This window comes from Rhineura floridana, chromosome 4 (assembly GCF_030035675.1).
Source record: "Rhineura floridana isolate rRhiFlo1 chromosome 4, rRhiFlo1.hap2, whole genome shotgun sequence".
Classification (NCBI taxonomy): Eukaryota; Metazoa; Chordata; class Lepidosauria; order Squamata; family Rhineuridae; genus Rhineura; species Rhineura floridana.
In genome coordinates, this window is record NC_084483.1 from 61,927,072 (window position 1) to 61,949,741 (window position 22,670).

At 43.1% G+C, this 22,670-nt stretch overlaps 1 protein-coding gene across 1 annotated transcript; it reads right to left on the reverse strand.

Moving 5' to 3' along the window:
- Positions 1-1,345: 1,345 nt before the first annotated feature.
- LOC133383103 (cytochrome c oxidase subunit 7A2, mitochondrial) lies at positions 1,346-13,092 on the reverse strand. The gene is made up of 4 exons (XM_061623146.1): positions 12,969-13,092; positions 5,912-6,001; positions 3,265-3,349; positions 1,346-1,606 (listed from the first exon to the last, which is right to left on the reverse strand). The coding sequence occupies exons 1-4, from the start codon at positions 12,984-12,986 to the stop codon at positions 1,548-1,550; spliced, it is 252 nt and encodes an 83-aa protein (XP_061479130.1). The 5' UTR covers positions 12,987-13,092; the 3' UTR covers positions 1,346-1,547.
- Positions 13,093-22,670: the final 9,578 nt, after the last annotated feature.

The window sequence follows — 22,670 nt, forward strand, 5'->3', positions numbered from 1 at the left end:
GGAAGGCACTTCATCAGCTACGCATGATCTAGCAATTCAGAATTATGCACTATTACCAGCTGCCCCATGAGAACAAGAGTGTGCCAGATTCAAATCAACAGTAGCCGTGATGGCTGTGCTCTGCCACCCTAGTCAGAGGCAGCATGCTTCTGAAAACCAGTCGCCGGAAGCCTCAGGAGGGGAGAGTGTTCTTGCACTTGGGTCCTGCTTGCGGGCTTCCCCCAGGCACCTGGTTGGCCACTGTGAGAACAGGATGCTGGACTAGATGGGCCACTGGCCTGATCCAGCAGGCTCTTCTTATGTTCTTATAAAATGATAGTAAGATCTCCCATATTGGAGATCAGCTCTGAGGTCATGCTTGACTAAAAGCTACATGAGGACTTATAACACTTAATATAGAAACATCACTCTGAGCTTCCATGTCAGACATTAAGGCAGGGGTGGGGAACCTCCAGGGAGTCCCATTTAGCCCCCAAGGCCTTTTCTCCAAATCATGTCCACCCATCCACCAGATGACATCTTTAGCTATGACAGCTCATGAGCAGGAGGATAGGGTTTAATCCTGCATTGGCTGTACACTCCTGTCCCCAGCAGGGCAGGATTTAATCCCTGCTCGCTAGCTGAGAAGAGATTAAAGCCCTGTGCAAAGCACCGTCAAGCAGCTCACACATGTGAGCTACTTCAAAGGGTCTTTTGCAAAGGCTTTAAGACAGCTCCTTCACTGTTGTCTGCTCCAACGTAAGAGGGTTGTCTTAAAGCTTTCCCCAAGTTTCCCCATGCATTGCTTTTAAGTCCACCAAGAAAACTGACAGATAGGCAGCCCTATATAAGGATCTGGCCAGTGGAACCACAAAGTTTCCTGACCCCTGCATTAAGGGATGGATCCAGAACTCTGCTGGTGCAAGGGACTTCTGTATACATAATGGAAATTCCTCTTCCTCTCCTGTTGCCTCCAGCCCCTCCCTTTACAGCCTCAAAGTCAGTTCAAGAGGGTTAGAGTATCCGTTGGAGCAGATTTGGGGGCATGGGGGGGGGGGAGAAAACAGAAGTCCTGTTGCAGCAGCAGAACCCTGCTGGCGCAGTACTGGATACAACCCAATATCTACAAAGTTATTGTTGGAATAAATTTCTACTTGCTAAACTGTGAAGAACTAGAAGAGATGAAATAGATTAAGATAGTGTGCTTCTCTTTAGTGTTAGGACATTTACCTATTCCATTTTTAGCTGTTTTTGACTCTCAAGACAAACAGGATGGCAAATTAACAAGCGCTGCAAGTTCATACAGGAGTGTAGTGTACTAGTCACGTTTGGAATGAAACTACAGGCTTCACAATAAACAGTTACATTAAGTTCAGCAAATAATCTTTTAATAGATGCAAGCAGAATGTAAAACTACTTTATTGATTACAGTGTACAACGTTTCAACTCAATAAATATTGATCCCAAACACGTAAGCTATTTATGACAAGGACAAGAGTTGGTCCCTGAAGAGTGTATTGGAATGTAATGGACAGATGTTACTCCAAGATGGATCCTGTAAACTGGAGTCATTTGTTTTTCTTGGGCATAGCAGCGTCGTAGAATAAATAAAGGAGATAGCATGTTCCTGAAGACAAAACACACAATATTAGGTCAGATTCATAGAAAAAGAGTTTGAAGGGGCCTATAAGGCTATTGAGTCCAACCCTCTGCTCAATGGAAGAATCCAAATTAAAGCATACCCGAAAGGTGGCTGTCCTGCTGCCTCTTGAATGCCTCCAGATTAAGCACACATGCTTTGATTGTCTTCTATGAGAGGTTATGCTCATAAATTGCAAAGTATCTATGCAGCGCTTTTGCTCCAATCTTATGAGTATGTCAGAAGGTGTGTTAAGTCTCTTCAAGTTAAAAGGAGTCAGAGAGGAGCCCTTAACCCAACCATTTTCCCATCCTTTGATATCAGATCAACTAAACACAGCACAGGAAAATTCATAAAGGGAAGCTTGTGAATTCATATGGCAAAACTCTAAAAAATGCAGTTTTCTTGCAAAAATTGCCATCTTAAATCTTTCACCTTTCAAAACTGTGGGCAAGTTAAAATGCTTCAAGCACACTGGTCCTAATATAGTGACAGGGAACCTGTGGATCTTCAGGTGTTATTGGAGTCCAAGTCTCATCAGCCCTGGCCAGTATTCCCAATGGACGATGATTGGTGTTGTAGTCCAACACCACCTGGAGGGACACAGGCTCCCAATCCCTCTCCTAGCAGCTACATTTTAACTTCAGCTTCCATTCAGGAGTTTCTGCCTGATGTTTTAAAACTACATTCTCAAAGCTGTGAGGGATCCAGTCCAATAGCTAAATTAAGTAGATACTATGAAGAAATGGCAAAGGATAGCCAACAACTTTGAATGGAACGCTAAGAATGTAAACTCTTACTCAAATTGGCTGCTGAATAGAGTGAAGATTTGGGTTCCTTTGAGATAGAGCTCTTATAGACCCAAAGGATGTCCACAAGACAAACAGGAGAAAATTAGTATAAGGCATCTCCACAAACAGAAGCCCAGTCCACCTGGTTTTATATAGGTTTTCTAAGGGCAATTTTAAGAACAGATTGGGAAGATGATACAATGTAAGTATCCAAAGGATAGCATACAGCAGAAGGTATGGAAGGTTTCATAGATTGATAAAAGCTTCCATGCACAAGCACAATGTCAGTTGGGAGTTTTAAGGGACAAAAACAGTTGATCTGAAATATTAAGCCAAGTAAACCTTTATCTGCACAGCCAAACAAAAGATAGCAGAGAATTTTTCAAGTTCCTGTTTTAGAAATAGAGGAGGGGTACTGTAGAGCCTGGCTCGGAGTCCAGAGTCTGTGAGTTCAAATCCCCACTCGTGTCTCCTGGGTGTAAACGGCCAGCTAAAGATCACCCGCACAGTGAGTGGCTCAGGGGTTATGTGCCCTCCCACCTGTGCAGCCCTCGGCAAGCTGCATAGACCCAAGGAGCCCAGTTGCCCCCCAGCTGGCAGTTGTGGACAAGGAAGGGGCTGGCTTGTGCAGCTGTGGCAAGCTGCGCAGGCCCTAGCCAGCTGGGGAGGACTAGCCTCAGAGGGAGGCAATGGTAAACTCCCTCTGAATACCGCTTACCATGAAAACCCTATTCATAGGGTCACCATAAGTAGGGATCAACTTGAAGGCAGTCCCAACCAACTGTCTCTTAGAAAGATGAACATGTAATCAGAGAAAACTATGACAGCTCTGCTGCTTCTTTGTTAAAATCTTACCAGAAATAGCAAGGACCATGGACGTTCGATACAGCAGTGCATCCATCAATCCACCTTTTAGGTACACTGGAAGGCCATTATCTTCCTAACATCAGGGACACAGACATAGAATTCATGTGTTAAGACTAATATCCTTGTAAAGCCCCCCCTCACTAGATAAAGAATTGAAACCTATTCAACTATAGTTACAATACTAGAAAGCTGCATTCTAACCTGTTTGCTCAAGTCCAGGCCAAAAAGTATAGAAAAGTTATTTCCTGCTTTGCTGCCAGTTAATCAAGCTAAATATTGTCAATCAGAACATTTACCTGAAATGGAAAGTTTACCAATACTGAAATATTGTGGTAAGCATTTACCACATATTGTAAAACCAAACTCTCCAGTTCAACTATAGTGTCCTATAGGCAGGCTATTTGCAACCAAATCCTAGGCATGTTTACCTAAAAATCCCTCCAAGTTCAATGAAACTTACTCCCAAGCATTCATATCATACAAAGGATCATAGGCCAAATTTGGAGTGCATCACTAGGACTGGGACACCATTCAATAGTTAAAATATCCTCTATTGGCTCTTGTCAAATTTTCAATGGTCGAAAATGCCCTTGCATAAGTGACAATTTACCTTGACTGTAGGACTGTCTAATCCACCAGCAGCAGCAGAAATGGGAGACCCTTCCTCCTCAGCCCTGCCTGTGTTTGGGGTCACTCTCAGAAATTTCAGTTAGATAACATCAGGGCCTGTTTCAGCCAGTCTGTCCCTTCCCCACCTTATGGCCAATGGACACCATCTGTCCCACGGAAAGGAACATCTAATGCAGGCTCATGCTCAGTGGGGCTGGCTCTTTTGTGAGCATGTGGTGTTGGGTGTATTTGTTTTATAAATGCTGTTAACTATTTTGAAAACTAATGGAAAAGCAAGATATAAATCTACTAAATAAATAAAATTTAGGAGGAGGTATCACCTGCATTCTCTCTAGAAAACTTCTGTTTTCTTCCCTGTCAATCAAGTAACACATCTTAGCTCTCTGGCCACTTGCTTAACTGCTGGCATCTCTTAACAGGAACACAAAGAGGAAACACAGAGCATGTGCATAACAATTATGGTAGCATAGGAGTGGGGTAAGCAATCAGCTAGAATTTATGTGTGGCAGCAGTTACCCTTATAGCACAAGGCATGTGAACACAGTAGCATGAAGCAGCAGTGTTGTAGTGCATGTGAGCACTATGAATGAAGGTAAATATGCACATATTGTGATGCACCACACAGCTCCTTAGACAATCACAGAAGATATAATTTTGTAGGATAAGAGCAATGTTGTCTTTTTGGTTTCCCAGATGCCAAGCAGATCAGTCTGTAGGGCTAGAGTACAGACAAAGTTTCTCCATCTCAGTAACACTACCTGCCATCTTGCCCCAGGCCACTTCTCAGGCAGAACAATGTCTGTGGGGCCACTGCCACCCTCAGTGGGCAAATTAAGGCTCCAGCCACCAGATTCCACAATCTCCACACAGGAAAGGATGTATCTATTTTACCAAGAAAAAGAAATCTTCACCTAGCTACTTTTGTGAAAAGTTAGCATGCCAAGGAAGAAGACCCTCCATGTGATCTTGGCAAGTGTTTTGTAAAGAGAGAGAGTAGAATAGAATAATATACAAGATAACACACTTGCTTTTCTAATTAACATAGTGCCTTGTTAGGGTTTTCTATTACTGGAGAGGGGGAGATGCTCACATACCTTAACGCTTTAAAGTACCTGATCAATTTTTGATTAGTCAAATACCAACCCTATATATCAGGCCCACCACTTTTGAAAAGATGCAGCATTTTAAACTACTCAACTTAGATCCCCCTCATGGGCAATACTGCTTTAATTGATAGGCTCGGGGGGGGGTGAGAAGTGGCAAAAAACCCTATTTGATTAATCTAAAATCAGTCCTGTTAGTTAAAATTACAATTTTGGATTAACCAGGTCATGGGTCAGGCTAACTAGATGTTGAAACAAACTATTTTACTGTGCATCATCAGGGATGGAAAACTGTGGAGATAGCAGAGAATATCGTTGGACTACAAGTCCCATCATCCGTGACCACTGGCCATGCTGGCTGGAGCTGATGGGAGTTGGAAGTCCAACATCTGAAGGGTTGCAGGTTCCCCATCCCTACCCTGTACTGATGAGCACGACAACTGAGAATGATCAAAGACTGGTAGAACACCTAACACGAAAGCCCATTAAAAAGTTCAGGCTTGAATTCTACCTTGTGATAATCAGCAACACATAGCATATTTATTAATCAGTTAAAATATTACCTACTTTTCCAGATCCGTTAGAAGCTAAAACACTGATTTATCCTCAACATTTATTGCTATATTTTTCACTTGTTTGCATTCATAAGCATACGATCATTCATACAACTATGCGGTAAGATTTCAGATTATTTAGCGCTGCTGAGAAAATAAGCAGCTATCACATAGCAATCAGACTGTGTGGTCTTGAAAGATGGCGTGAATGCTAAATTATATTAGGAGCGCTAAACATCTTCAATCAGCTCATTCTTTTTAAAAAGGAAGCTTAAAGCACACAAACACAATAACAAGACATTCCATTACATTCTCATTTGCATTTAGAGTAGACATGTAATGAAATACCTGGAAAAGTTTCTGGTTCTCTGGAACCTTGTTTGCCAGCTGCCTACGGGGGGCAGTGCTTAGGGTCTTCTGGGAAATTTGCCGAAGAGCCTGCAACAGAAACACAGATCAGTGGGATGGCGAGGATGATTCTGCATTGGCTGTAGGTGCCTGTTCCCAGGAGGGAACAGGCACCCGCAGCCAACGCAGAAGGATTTAACATCTGCTCATCAGCTGTCAGGGGGGAATTCTGTTCAGGGAACGGGTGAAGGCAGCCAAAGAAAACCTGTATAATGCACATGTCTTTCTTGCACTTCCCACAGCAGTGGTAGTAGGGAGGGACGAAGGGAAGAAAGAAGCTTCTTTCTCCCCTTTGTTCCCACTGCCACTACCTGCAAAATGCACGTTTCTTTTTCCTCCAGGGAAGGGGAGAAAGAACCTCTTTGCCAGACCTGCGTTTGGTACTACCCAAAGCTGAGCACAGGGCTAGCAATGTCCCTTGTGCTGGGTTCCGAAGCACCTGCCAGCCACCTTTGCTGTTGGGCACTTGGGAATCCTGTACAAGGGGGTTTATCAGGTTGGCAAGGTCAACTCACCTGTAAATTTGGTCCACGAGACCAATCCTGATAAAGATCTGGCCCATGAAGCCAAGAAGTTTCCCCACTCCTGCCTGGTTCGGATATAACAAACTATGGTTAGTTAAGAATGGAAGCTGGTGCTTTTGATCTTGTGCCTATACTGAAGGAGGAGACCACATTATCTCAGGGCTTATATATATTCACTAATATGCAAAAAACGTTGCCGTTTAAGAACATACCTATAGCCCCCAGCCATTCTATCAAACTTTAAAAAGCAGGGAAATTGGGCAGCTATAGTGAATGCACCACGGGAGCAGGAGATCTGAACTCCTCTCTGATATATTGTACTGCCCTACAAATTGGTCAAAATGCAAACACCACTTGGGTTGGTCTTTCACAGTCCAATCCACTTCCTGTGTAGCTTGGAAGAATTTGGTAACGTGCCTCTGAGCATATGGTGAGTGGTGGCAACACTTGCCATCTCCAAAGATAGAGAATTATATTTTTGTATGTTTGCTGGTGTTCTTCTTACTTTGCTTCTTTCCTCTGTTATTAATGTTTCTACAGAGAATCTACACTAGAAAATTTTATTTCCCTCATTATTTATCAAAGAAATCTGTGTCAAATTTATTTTTATTAATTTCAAAGCCTTTTTATTGGTCAGTATCATATGATGGTGAAGACAGCCTTTTGTGTTTCAAATTGGAGGTTATGCTCTATTTCTATTTTGGGTGCATTAACAGTGGAATTTGGACCTGCAGTTTGATGAAAGATCAGACTGATTCCAATATGTTGCTACTTCAGCAATAACTCTAGCTGTTGGAAAAAAAGAGGATGCATATTTTCAGCCTGCTATGTTTAAACCACTTCATTTAAGGCAAGGTGGGCACAGTCAATTAAAAACATAGAGCACACCTAGCATTTTGCTAGAATATATTTCACCTCCCACTGTTTTATCTTGTGCAAGTTGAGACACTTCTGAGGTCCACTGGAGACTATTCTACAGAAGTCAGTGCCATTACTCCACAATTATGTTTGGAGCTTTTTTAGTATAAATTCTGCAAAGAGTTGCTGTACTTCACATATTCACAGAAATAGAAACGAAAGAAAATGATTTCCTATAGGAAATGTCACTAAAATTGCAAAGGAAATCAGACATATTTAAAGTGACTATCTGAACTATATCAACTGTCTTAATAATGTTACTTCCTCCCGGCTAAAAAAAGATCAGCACATCACATGTCTTCTTTCTATTATTTGGGCTGATTGCAGGTGTTGCCACCACTCACCATATGCTCAGAGGCACATGTTACCAAATTCTTCCTTCTTAGCTACACAGGAAGTGGATTGGACTGTAAAAGACCAACCCAAATGGTGTTTGCATTTTGACCAATTTGTAGGGCAGTATAATATCTCAGACGGGAGTTCAGGTCTCCTGCTCCCCTGGTGCATTCACTATAGCTGCCCAATTTCCCTGCTTTTTAAAGTTTGATAGAATAGCTGTGGGCTATAGGTATGTTCTTAAACCGCAAGGTTTTTTGCCTATTTGTGAATTTCCCTGCTTTTTAATCCAGGAGATAAGAAATGGGATCCTGTCCAAGTTTGCTGTGAATGGATGGACCATTTGCATGCTTATTGAGTTCAATGGGATTTACTCCCCTGCAATCATGTTTAGGATAGGTGAAACTGACCACAGAGGATGGGGAGGGGAGGAGGAGGAGGAAAGGAAATGCAGAGGAGAGGACTGGGAGGGGAGCAGGCAGGATGGGGAGGGGAGGAGAAGGACAGGTTTGATAATTTGCATGTTTATTAAATTCAGTGTGATTTACTCCCGTGCAATCATGCTTAGGATAGGTAAAACTGACCGGGAGGAGGGAGGGAGGGCTGGAGTGGGCAGGGGAGGAGGAAGGGAGAGGAGAGGAGAGGAGAGGGGAAAAGCAGGTCTGATCATTTGCATGCTTATTTTTAATGGGATTTACTCCTATGCAATCTTGGTTAGGACAGGAAACACTGACCATGGGGGAGAAGGAAGGGGAGTGGGAAGGAGCGTATAGGAGGGGGGCAAAGGAAGGTGGAGGGTTTGATCATTTGCATGCTTATAGAGTTCAATGGTATTTACTTCCATGCAATCATGTTTAAGATAGGTAAAACTGACCATGGGGAGGAGGAGGGGGAAGAGGGGATTGGAAGGGGATGGGGAGTAAGGGGCGAGGGAAGGGGCAAGAGGAGGTGACAGGAGGAAGGAGAAGGGAGGGTGGGTTTGATCATTTGCATATTTTTTGAGTTCAGTGGGATTTATTTCTATGCAATCATGTTTGAAAATGGAAATGGACTGCCTTCAAGTCAATCCCCACCTATTGCGACCCTTTGAATGACCCTTTGATCATTTGCATGCTTATTGAGTTCAATGGGATTTACTCCCCTGCAATCATGCTTAGGATAGGTGAAACTGACCACAGAGGATGGGGAGGGGGGAGGAGGGGAGGGGGGGAGGAGGAGGGGGGAGGGGAGGAAATGCAGAGGGGAGGACTGGGAGGGGAGGAGGCAGGATGGAGAGGAGAGGGGAAAAGCAGGTCTGATCATTTGCATGCTTATTTTTAATGGGATTTACTCCTATGCAATCTTGGTTAGGACAGGAAACACTGACCATGGGGGAGAAGGAAGGGGAGTAGGAAGGAGCGTATAGGAGGGGGGCAAAGGAAGGTGGAGGGTTTGATCATTTGCATGCTTATAGAGTTCAATGGTATTTACTTCCGTGCAATCATGTTTAAGATAGGTAAAACTGACCATGGGGAGGAGGAGGGGGAAGAGGGGATTGGAAGGGGATGGGGAGTAAGGGGCAAAGGAAGGGGAGGGAAGGGGCAAGAGGAGGGGATAGGACGAAGGAGAAGGGAGGGTGGGTTTGATCATTTGCATATTTTTTGAGTTCAGTGGGATTTATTTCTATGCAATCATGTTTGAAAATGGAAATGGACTGCCTTCAAGTCAATCCCCACCTATTGCGACCCTTTGAATGACCCTTTGATCATTTGCATGCTTATTGAGTTCAATGGGATTTACTCCCCTGCAATCATGCTTAGGATAGGTGAAACTGACCACAGAGGATGGGGAGGGGGGAGGGGGGAGGAGGGGAGGAGGATGGGGGAGGGGAGGAAATGCAGAGGGGAGGACTGGGAGGGGAGGAGGCAGGATGGAGAGGAGAGGAGAAGAACAGGTTTGATCATTTGCATGTTTATTAAATTCAGTGCGATTTACTCCCGTGCAATCATGCTTAGGATAGGTAAAACGGGCAGGGGAGGAGGAAGGGACAGGAGAGGGGAAAACCAGGTCTGATCATTTGCATGCTTATTTTCAATGGGATTTACTCCTATGCAATCTTGGTTAGGATAGGAAACACTGACCATGGGGGAGGAGGAGTGGGAATGGGAAGGAGCGTATTGGAGGGGGGCAAAGGAAGGTGGAGGGGAGAGCAGGTTTGATCATTTGCATGCTTATAGAGTTCAATGGTATTTACTTCCGTGCAATCATGTTTAAGATAGGTAAAACTGACCATGGGGAGGAGGAAGGGGAGGAGGGGGAAGTGGAAGGGGAAAGAGGGGATTGGAAGAGGATGGGGGGGGATGGGCAAAGGAAGGGGGACGGAAGGGGCAAGAGTTCTCCCTTCCTCCTGCACAACTTTTAAAGATACAACAGACCTCCTGGTTGCCAGGCCCAGCCTCCAAGAGGTCTTTTGTATCTTTAAAAGTTGTGCAGGGGGGAGGGAGAATTCCACCTTGTGGTTTTTCTCATTACAGCATTGCAAGAACACCTGCATTTGGGTGACTTTCTCTTCTCCTAAAGATACAGGATCAGTCGCAGGCCAAGAACCTGGCAACCCTAATCCCCACCTATTGCGACCCTTTGAATAGGGTTTCATGGTAAACGGTATTCAGAGGTGATTTCATCATTGCCTTCCTCTGAGGCTAAGAGGCGTGACTGGCCCAAGGTCACCCAGTCAGCTTCATGGCTGTGTGGGGATTCGAACCCTGGTCTCCCAGGTCGTAGTCCAACACTGACCCAGGAAAGGGGCAGGGAATGGGAGAGAGGAGATTGGGTGGGTGGGCACTGGGCAGAAGAGAAGCCCCTTTCCTTTCCAAAAGGAAAACATTGTAAACAGAATTATTCTTTTTCAGGCTTTCCCCCACCTTTTTATTATACAGCAGACACATGTAGGCTCCCACCCAAATTTAAGCCAAAGCTTTCCCTGGCCACATCCACACCAGGCCTTTATTTCACTTTGGACAGTCATGGCTTCTCTCAAAGAATCCTGGGAAGTGTAGTTAGTGAAGGGTGCTGAGAGTTGCTAGGAGACGCCCTGTTCCTCTCACAGACCTTCAATCAGAGTGGCTGACTGTTAACCATTCTCTCAGGGGAATAGGAGTCTCTTAGCACCCTTCACAAACTACACTTCCCAGGATTCTTTGAGGGAAGCCATGACTGTCCCACATGAAATCAAAGTCTGGTGTGAGTGTGGCCCCCTGATTAGGTAAGCCCAGCAGCTGTGAGGCTTTTAGAGCTCTGACGGTTGTTACTGAGCATGCTCCGCATTATCATTGGGTTCCAGCCAAAATTTATTAAATTAATTAAAAATCAGCCAGGCATTTTTTAAACTTTTAAACTGCAGCAGATGAAGGTCAGAGTATGGGGCAACGTCAGTATTAGGATTACAGGTACTCTGTGAACATGGCTGATTTTTAATGAATTTCAACAATTATACTCTCAGAGAAAAAAGTCCAAAAGGGCTCTGAGGTTTTTCTCTCTCTTTTTACACTTTGAACTCTCTATTCTCTGACTGTTTTGTGTATCGCCATGAAAATTGACAGTGTTGTTAAGCAAGCGTTTCTGAGTTCAGGACTATAAGTTATGTAAGGTTTTGTTTTGAAATGAGCTTATGGGAAGCATCAGAATGGCATGGGGGGTATTTTCAATTTAACATTGCGGAATGTGAAAAATCCCCGCAGGCTATACTATACAGCCACTTTCGTGGCTGTATAATAATGCTAAACCCTGTTTTGCTGTCATGTGTGGAAAAGGTCATTACGTTTCCTCTAAGTCTCAGCATGAAGTAGGTTCTACACTGATGCAGTCTGCAGCCACCATTTGTTGACCATGACATTTTTCAAACCACCCCTATCACATAGTATTGTTAGGCTACTGTGAGCTGCATCCATGGACAACCTAGTTTATGCAGAGGATTCTCCAAATCAGCACAAGACAGCTAAAATAAACCACACAATCAAGTGTGCTGTGAATGGTCATTCTTGTATACATGTGACCTCTGCCAGCCTACTGCTGCCTCTTACATTGCATAACCATTAGGTCCACAGTTTACATTTTTCTCCTGCATGTGCGTGGAGAAATTGTTGTTTTTGCCAAAGGCTAAGAACTATTGTTGAATTTTTGCTTTTTCAAACCTTTTCCCCTTCTTTACTTGCTCCAATAAAAAAAGTTTATGCACCAAATGAATAACAGTAGTAACACCAAACAGGGAAACCACAGGTGAATTGTAAAACTACCCTCATCTGTGAAGAGTAATGAACACTGATGCTGCAAACATTAGCGACTGACGAAGATTTAATGTAAAACACAGTGACTTAGATCCAAAAGTAAGTTAACTTAAGGAAGTCCTTGGAAGGAAAATGTCCCATCCCCTCCTTGCAGCCCCCCCCAACATCCCAAAACACCTCTCGAGATAGTCCTCCTAATCAATGTGCAATAAAGCACAGAAGGCTGTGATGGGAGAAATGAATTGACCCAAATTGGACAGACCATCAGGTCTTGGGAAATTTCCTTTTTCAACCCATTTCACATTGGTCAGGAAGCTCTTCCCCAACATCCTGAAGTGGTTTTCTCCACCCCCCACTCACACATAAAGGTCCAAACCAGACACCCTTAGGACCGCCACAATTTCCAAACCTTGCCTCCACTAAACTGTACCGTTCTTAAAGGCTTAGTTAGCTTTAAGTTGTATTTTTGGCTGTTTGTTTACGTAGATATTTTATTATGGCTGGTTTCATAGGAACTTTGGGGGGAGTACAGTATGCTTTTGTAGTACGCCTGTTATCTAATTGTTATATTTTTGTAATATTGCATGGAAATTACTACCTTTAAAAAGGCAGTTTATAAGTCCAGTAAGAGCCGGTGTAGTGGTTAGAATGTTGGGACTACGAGGGTTCAAATCCCCACAGAGCCATGAAGCTCACTGGGTGACCTTGGGCCAGTCACTGCCTCTCAGCCTCAGAGGAAGGTAACGGTAAACCACCTCTGAATACCGCTTACCATGAAAACCCTATTCGTCGCCATAAGTCGGGATCGAAGGCAGTCTTTTCCATTTCAAATACAACAAAACGGCTCCCATCACTAAATACTCCACAGCGTTCCCACCGTCTGCTGCTGCTAACCCAGCAATAAAAGGCCACACAAAAACAATTCAGACCTCCGTATCACCCCCCGTCCCGTACCAAAAGATTTCGAAGCATCTTGGCGGTTCTCCGTTCACCTCGTCGTCGTCTTCAACGTAAGAGCAAGGGCACCGGAAAAAGGAAGAGACACCCAGCTCGCTGCCACGTGACGTCACAATCCCGACCTATAGAGACATTTGGACAGAAAGGCACGAGAGGTCGCACTTCCGATTAAAAAATGAAAGCGGCAATGGTGGAAGGGGAGGAGGAGAGGCGCAGGTTGTCTCTCTGGACTTTGGCATCTCCATGGTAAAATCTCCACCATGTTCTGCGTGGGAAATTAAGAGTGGAAAGGCAGTTCAATCTGAGATCAGAAATATCAGATAGAACTGCTACGGGTGTTGCCCGATGTTTTTTAATATCTATGACCCCGTCTGTCATAGAGAACACTCCGTCTCTAAGCTATAGAGTTTCGGGCCTGAAGGCAATCTAGAGCAGCAAGATCGGCCGGCGGGTGAACTGCAATCTCCGGCCGCCTTTCAAGCCTAATAGGTGTTACCCCTTTCCTGGTCTCGCTCGCCGGACTGTGCAACCGCACAGCCAAAGTCCAAAGTGCAGAGCTGACTTGCATGGAGAAATCGCCTCGCCGACGGAGCTATTTTGAGATCTAAGGCTGCAGCCTGCAAGACCCCGCTAATATGGGGCCTTAGTCATGCATACTTTGTTATTAGAAATTAAGCCCCACTAACACAATCGGGACTTAATCTTGCAATTAATGCTGCAGTCCTAAAGCACATCCCTAGCTAGACGGCCTGCCCTCCTGGAGCCGGTGGTACCTACTGAAGAAACGTGCTTAGAGTTTGGAAGCTGTTTCGGGGGGGGCATCATGTTGAGGGGAAGAGGAAGCAGAGTATATAGATCGAGCGTAAGGCGGCTGTCTTGCATTGACTGGTTTTAACCGCCAAAAAGAAGCCGCCTCGCCTCCCCTCCCCTGCTAGAACTTCCAACTCAAGACTAGGAAGCAGAACGGCCATGTCGTATTCTTCTCTGGGTATAGTTTCTATTTGAGTAACTATTTTATTATGGCTGTTTTTATAGTCACTTTTATGTTGTTGTTGCTGTTATGTGGCTTCAAGTCGATTACGACTTATGGCGACCCTATGAATCAACGACCTCCAAGACCTCTGTCATGAACCACCCTGCTCAGATCTTGTAAATTCAGGTCTGTGGCTTCCTTTATGGAATCAATCCATCTCTTGTTTGTAGGGTAGTACAATATCTCAGAGAGGAGGCCACGTCTCCTGTTTCCCTGGTACATTCACTATGTGTGTGTTATGTGCCTTCAAGTTGATTACGACTTATGGCAACCTTATGAATCAGCGACCTGCAATAGTATCTGTTGTAAACCACCCTGTTCAGATCTGTGGCTTCCTTTATGGAATCAATCCATCTATTGTTTGGTCTTCCTCTTCTGTTTTTCCCAGCATTATTGTCTTTTCTAGTGAATCATGTCTTCTCATGATGTGTCCAAAGTATGATAACCTCAGTTTCATCATTTTAGCTTCTAGTGACAGTTCTGGTTTAATTTGTTCTAACATCCAATTATTTGTCTTTTTCGCAGTCCATGGTATGCGCAAAGCTCTCCTCTTAACCGCCTTTTTCACTGTCCAGCTTTCACATCCATACATAGATCGGGAATACCATGGTCTGAATGATCCTGACTTTGGTGTTCAGTGATCCATCTTTGCATTTGAGGACCTTTTCTAGTTCTCTCACAGCTGCCCTACACAGTCCTAGCCTTCTTCTGATTTCTTGGCTATTGTCTCCATTTTGGTTAATGACTGTGCCGAGGTATTGATAATCCTTGACAAGTTCAATGTCCTCATTGTCAACTGTAAAGTTACATAAATCTTCTGTTGTCATTACTTTAGTCTTCTTGACGTTCAGCTGTAGTCCTGCTTTTGTGCTTTCCTCTTTAACTTTCGTCAGCATTCGTTTCAAATCATTACTGGTTTCTGCTAAGAGTATGGTATCGTCTGCATATCTTAAATTATTGATGTTTCTCCCTCCAGTTTTCACACCCCCTTCATCTTGGTCCAATCCCGCTTTCCGTATGATATGTTCTGTGTACAGATTAAACAAACAGGGTGATAAAATACAGCCCTGTCTCACACCCTTTCCGATGGGGAACCAATCGGTTTCTCCATATTCTGTCCAGCCTCTTGTCCAGAGTATCGGTTGCGCATCAGGACAATCAGATGCTGTGGCACCCACATTTCTTTTAAAGCATTCCATAGTTTTTCATGATCTACACAGTCAAAGGCTTTGCTGTAGTCTATAAAGCACAGGGTGATTTTCTTCTGAAATTCTTTGCTCCGTTCCATTATCCAACGTATGTTTGCGATATGATCTCTGGTGCCTCTTCCCTTTCTATATCCAGCTTGGATGTCTGGCATTTCTCGCTCCATATATGGTAAGAGCCTTTGTTGTAGAATCTTGAGCATTACTTTACTTGCAAGTCACTTTTATAGGAGGGAACTATAGTAGACTTCCATAGCATGTTATATAGATGTATAGGTTGCAACCCTTGTATAGATTACAGCCTCTAAAAGGCAGTTTATAAATACAGTAAAACGGGCCCCCATCACCAAATATTCCGCAGCATTCCCAAGATCCACTGCGTGACCAGTAGAACTCGACTAAGTGAAGGTTTTAAGAACATAAGAAGAGCCTACTGGATCAGGCCAGTGGCCCATCTAGTCCACCATCCTGTTCTCACAGTGGCCAACCAGGTGCCTGGGGGAAGCACGCAAGCAGGACTTGAGTGCAAGAACACTCTCCCCTCCTGAGGCTTCCAGCAACTGGTTTTCAGAAACATACTGCCTCTGACTAGGGTGGCAGAGCACAGCCATCATGACTAGTATCCATTGATAGCCCTATCCTCAATGAATTTGTCTAATCTTTTAAAGCCATCCAAGCTGGTGGCCATTACTGTCTTGTGGGAGCAAATTCCATAGTTTAACTATGCGGTGAGTAAAGAAGTACTTCCTTTTGTCTGTCCTGAATCTTCTGACATTCAGCTTCTTTGAATGTCCATGAGTTCTAGTATTATTGTTTTGTTTTGGCACCATTCGCTGTTGCTTGACCTGCTGAATATTTCCCTGCCAAGCAACTTTTAAAGATGCAACAAACACTTTGCCAGAAAGGGATTGAAGGAAGGTGACAATCGTATTAAGGGATCTTAATACGATTTTGAACTAATGAATTCATTTAGCAATACTAGTCTTCCCCCCACTTCTGCAAGGAGGAGTCTTTGGTGGCAAGCCGCAACCTATAGTTCATTTTAGGTCAAGAGCTGGATGTTTCATGGGTAACAGATTATATAGAAACTTCCAGGGAGGCAGTCCTGTTAAACTATCGAAGCACAAAGACCCCAAATAGCACCTGAAATTCAAATACATTTGTTATGGCTTGCACAGACTATAGTCCACTTCATCAGATGCATGAAGCATTATTCTCAGGTGACCAGTATAGATGCACCCATGGTAGAGGGAAGGAGGAGTCAACAGTAGGGTCCACTGTCCTGAAACATAGAAAGTTGCAGTGTCAATTTAACTTAAGATTAGATGTTTGCACAATAAGCACAACGGTGTGATAATCAGCTTAGCAACGGTAACATGATGGTATTAAACACAGCTTGTAGGACAGGAAATCAATCCTAGCTCATCAGAAATTTATTCGTGCAAACATGTAATTTTAGTCTGGGCTTCATGATCACGAGAGCCCCACTTCTAGATAGTGCTCTGTGTGCACGTGTATCTATACAGTATCTGTATAATTTTTACCTTTGTATAGTAAGCTAATTTCTACACAGACTCGCACACCCCTTTCTATCCTCCAGTCAGGTAAGCATTATCAGAGGTCAAGGAAATGTTTCAGCGAAGCAAAATTGCTCAAGGAGGAGGTGTAGCCTGGGGAGAGTCCTGAGGGCCAGACTGAGAGGCCTAGAAGGCTGCATTTGGCTCCCAGACCTGAGATTCCCCAATCTCTGTGACAAGCAAACAGGTCCTCTAAGCACTTTGGTACAGCCTATAAAAGTATAGAGCAGGGACAGTGGTGAGTAGATTGCCATCTAATATTCACAAGATGCAGGACTTACAGCAGACAACTTTGGAGCCTCTCTGAAGTCCAGAGCTAATTTATACATTAGAAGTCAGATGTTCAGGGTACAATAAAGGAAGTTTTCAAGGTGATTGATACCACACTGTCAGCTGTTATTACAACAAATTTAGGAGGAGGATGTCAAGATAAATGAGTTGTAGGATAGTTTTCTTTATTCAGATACCTGTTGAATTTATTCATTTGGCAGCCAAAGCAGAAGTTGAGAGGAACCAGACTAGTTCTGTACTGCTAGTTGAGACATTCTGGTAAGTGAGGCAATGGCATGGCAAAATCGACATACACCCCAAAATGTCCAGATTAGGGTTGTCAGGTCAGAAGCATCCCCAAACCCTGAGATTTTGGGGGCGTGCCTGAGTGATGTCATGGGGCGGGTCCAAGTGACATCACAGGGTGGGTCTAAGTGATGTCATTAAGCATGACACATTAAGCATCACAGTTGCTTGACAAAAACATTTGTGTGATTGGAAATTAAGATAGAAATCTTAGCTAAAAGATGGGAGCCTGGGTAGGGAACATTTCAACTAGCCAAATCGTTTCTGGCAAAAAGGGTTCAAGTGCCCACAGGCCAGGCCAACCACCAGAAGGCCATTGTAGGAAGAAAGGAGCCTAGTGTTGTGGAGATGTTAGATGGGAGCACTCAGGAGTAAAGATGGATGCCCCCGAAGAGCTGCAATTATAAACACACTAGGGACTAAGCCACATAGAACTCAATAGGACTTACTTCTCAGTAGCTACAGTTTGGATAGTGTTGTTGGTAAAGCTTGACTAGGGATCCTCTGCAAAGATATCCATATCCAAGTAGGGTTGGTAACCCCCTACCTGGAATGCCCTGCCCCTACCTTTTAACATCTAAATTTCTTTACAGATTTATTATTTTTTTATTTATATCTTGCTCTTCCTCCCAGCAGGAGCCTAGGGTGGCAAATTTGACCCTTTACTTCAGAAAGAGGTCTGAGTAATGAGTAAGAAAATTCTCTACCCTTTTCTGTCTCTGCTGTGGGCTGCTATAAACTCACTTCATCAGCCAACCCAATTCCAGTGAATATAACTGATAGAGAGAAAGCACACATGATTTAGTTTACCTTCATAGGCAGCAGCTTGGGAACAACAACAATTGCAGCCACACTGCCCAGTATGTGAATTCTCTTTTACCACTATTGGACAAGAAACAAACAACGTTGCATCATCAGTGGGTTTAAGAAGGTTGAACGGAGCGCATGGAACCACTCTTGTTGCTTCTATGAATGAAAGGGAGTGAGGATAAAGGTAAATAAAATGCAAAAAGAAAAAGAAAGTGATGATTTCTTAAATGCAATACCATACCAACCACAAGATTCCTACGAGTAAGGTAGAAAACTAAGCATCCCACAACCAGTCAGGATTCCTAACCAAAAACCAAAAATATGAAAAATGAAGAAATATTTGTATAAGCATGACTATCAAATATGTTTATTATTTACATAACCTGTAAAGATATTTATAGTGCAATCCTACATTTATTTATTCAGAAGCAAGTCCCAGTGTATTCAGTGGGGCTTACTCAAACAGGGACAGAACCGCAACCTCAAGTGATAAGCAACTTCATTCATGCAACCCAAAATTCAGAATCATGCCAGTTTAAGCTGTTTTGCAACTGTTGGTACTTGTTTTCATGGTTATTGGATTTTAAAGGCATTTATTTCTCATTGTGAGCTACCTTGGTTTCCAGACTGCAGCCCTACCTCACAGGGTTGTTGGAAAGATTCCCATATACACACACACTGGAGAAGTAAAAATACATACACCCCATATAATAGTTTATTGTCAAAACCAGTTGATCATTGGAGAACACTAAAAAAAATCAGTATTAGTTTCCCACATAATAAAAACAATGATACCTCAGTAAGACCTGCCTAATTGCTTTAAAAATAGGATTGGAGCGGGAGAGAAAGATATACAACACAAACACAATTCTTTCCTATGTTCACTCAAAAGTCCCATCTATTTACAGCACAATCTTAACCATGTCTACACAAAAGGAAGTCCTATTGAATTCAATGGGGTTTATATGTTTACTGTGGAAAAGCAAGTACTGGATTAAAGCTTGCTTTTGGGAAGTTTGCAAAACACTGCCCTCTTCAAAATTTAAACTTGTCTGACTCCTACACACAAGAGAGAAAAAGACTGAAAGCTTACTTATTCAATCTGAGATGTTCAGAAAAGTAGGAAAAAGCACGTTTCTGAGCCTTGGGCCAGTCACTGCCTCTCAGAGAATACCGCTTACCATGAAAACCCTGTTCATAGGGTCGCCATAAGTCGGAATTGACTTGAAGGCAGACAATTCAATTTGGCTCTATAATTCCTTATTAATCACAACCCTGACTTCTTATTGGCTAAAAACCTGAAAGGGCAGGGATTGGGGGGCTGACATTTTGGTGTATATCTCTGGAACCAGACCACCTAGAAACTTAATTTTTTTGAAAAAATGAAAGCTGAAAGTCCAGAGATTAAAGTGAGTCACCCGGAGACCCAGAGGGGGCCTCCAAAAACCAGAGTCTCTGGCTGAAAAACAAATCTGGTAACCTTTGGTCAGATTGCATTAAAGTTTGACCATACTAAACCCAAAAGCCACTCATACATTCTTATGGGCCATCAGAAATCAAATCCTCCACCTGAGACACTTGTACTTAAGGAAAGGCTCACCAGGAATCTGATTCAGATATATGGAGATTGCTCCAAGGAAAAACCAACCAGGAAACTGACTGGCTCAGATGCAGGAAATTGCTCCCAAGAAAAAGCCCTTGAACACTCAGAGCCACACAATGCTTCAGATTACTGAGAATGAACCATCACTCGAAAATACCTAAATTTAGAGTGTTTCTCATCAGAGGGGGCATTTGTACTTTGAGGCACTTCACATTATCTCAGCAATCTTTTCAAGCCCTTCTTTCTTCTACTATTGCACTTACAACCTCTGCCCAGACTGGAGTCACATTAATTTCCATCCTTATTTAATTGCTGGAATCTTGGACTTTTCTACCACCTAGGGCAGGGGATTAGGGAATTTGTGACCCTCCAGATGCTGGAGGACTATTTTCTATTTGCATCATTTGAAACCACCCAAACAATATGCTCTGGGCTACTAACAATAAGTTAATCAGAACAGACAACAGCAAAATTAGAGGAAAATAACCACAGGACAAAACTAAAGCCAGCAACAGCAAAATGTAGATTTAACATAGCAGATCTTAATACAAAGAAGACTCCAACACCCACCATAAATGATCATTTGTGTGGATTTGATGGGGGCTGAAGTCCAACAACATCTGGAGGGTCACGTTCTCTTCTGGCCTGGGGGAATGCCCTTATATTGCAGGGTATAATTTCTTGTTTGGAACTTTAGATCAGAATGTTTCGTTATTCTACCCTCTTGCTACTGGTTATTACATTTTGAAATAGCCTTCCATAGAAGCCATTTCTGAACAACTCTCAATCTTTGGAAAATACTTCTTTTGCACCTGGCCTGGTGCAAGTAGTTGGCCTGGTAAGGCCCTGGTGACTTATCAAGCTTAGCTCCCATCTGCAGTGGCCACCTGCCATTTTAATTAATCCAAAGTGCAATACTCTAGCCCATATAGCTGAAATTAAAATAAATAAATTGAAATGGTAGATGGGAGCCAATTCAAAAGTGGCACTGCCACCTACCCATTATTAACACGCCTCTCTGCAAGAAGGGCAGTAAGTGGTGTTGTCACCACCACTATGGCAGAATGGAAGCATGGCCATGATGGGAGGGTGGTGTATGTTGGAGTGGGGCCCATCAGCAGCACCATGCCAAAGCACCCCTGGAATCTGGCACCCTCTGTTTTGCACTGAGGTCCTTCATTCATCCCATCCAGCAAGAATCTCAAATGGAAGTGTAAAGAAGTATGCATAGTTGGGTAACTTACCAATTTAAGCAGTTGCTTCTCTTTCAGATGAACAGAAATCATCCTACTTTATCCTCAGCTTCTATTAGAGAAGGCAACTATTCATCTTTTTTACAGAAAGTATAGCCAGTTAGAATTACAGAAGCGTTTATGTAATTTGCAACTCAAAGCCATATCACTTTCAGGCTGAAGGTTCATCCAAGCCAATAAGCTGCAACCGAGCTACTGAAAGTTGCTTTTTGGATTGTCTTCTGGGTTTTTCACCCCATATATGAAGCAAACACATGACTTGGGAAAAAGTCAACATGATTCTGCAGCTCCCTGTCATGAACAGCCAATGCTTTGCTTTCTAATACAGCAATTTCAAATAATGGATAGCTGGGCATTTGGGCCAGAAATCATTTTACTGTAACTAGACAAGCACGATACCCTGCCCATGCAACGTACAATAATTATAAACACGGTAAATGGGTAATCCAAGCTAAACCTGTTTTAACAATGGCATGTGGTTAAACAGGAAGCAGGTGACAAAGGATATTAGTCATGGAGAAACAGAAGTCAGCTCACTGTCCTTGTTTAGCCAAGCCCTGTTCTTGCTGGACAGGCAACAGATCAGAATCCATCCTTCCCAGCTTTTCCTAGGAATAGCTTGCAATTGGTGGCTGTAGCTAGTCAGGTAACAGCCATAAGAGGAAAGTCAGCTGATGGCAAATTTGTTCCAATGTGTTTCTTTGCCAAATTTAGAAATTTGTAGTTATAATAGCTCAGTCTTGTTCTAGAGTGAAAAAATTATTGATCAAGATAAGTTACAAAATTAAATGGAACAGAGTATATATTCCATGAGCCCATTATTCTGTGTCCTGCACTCTGGGACTATCAAGAAGAGGTCCTGGCCTTCCTCTTTGTGGCAACCTTTCAAGTACTTGAAGAGTGCTATCTTATCTCCCCTCAGTCTTCTCTTCTCCAAGCTAAACATGCCCAGTTCTTCCAGTCCCCTGATCATCCTTGTTGCCCTCCTCTGAACCTGTTCCAGTTTGTCTGCATCCTCCTTAAAGTGTGGTGTCCAGAACTGGACACAGTACTCAGGATGAAGCCTAACTAATGTTGAATAGAGGGAAGCCAATACTTCATGCAATTTGGAAACTACACTTCTGTTAATGCAACCTAAAATAGCATTTGCCTTTTTTGCAGTGACATCACACTGTCGGCTCATATTCAGCTTGTGATCAACAATGATCCCAAGATCCTTCTCACATGTAGTATTGCTGAGCCAAGTATCCCCCATTTTATAACTCTGCATTTGGTTTCTTTTTCCTAGGTGTAGAACTTTGCACTTATTCCTGTTAAATTTCATTCTGTTGTTTTCAGAGCAATGCTCCAGCCTATCAAGATCCCTTTGAATTTGGTTTCTGTCTTCCAAGGTATTAGCTATCCCTCCCAATTTTGCATCATCTGCCAAGGACATGGTTGATGGACAATTAACAAATATCTAAATAAATAAAATTATATCTAGTCAGGTGGTATTGATTCCAGAGGTTGGAACAGGGCTAACCAATCTAGTTAAAATATATATAGTTTCAGACAGATAGTATTTTATAAAGTGATTTAAATCAGCCGAACCAGGCTGTTTGAATTCAAGGGAGTTTTAGTTCCATTGTTTTGGATGGAACCA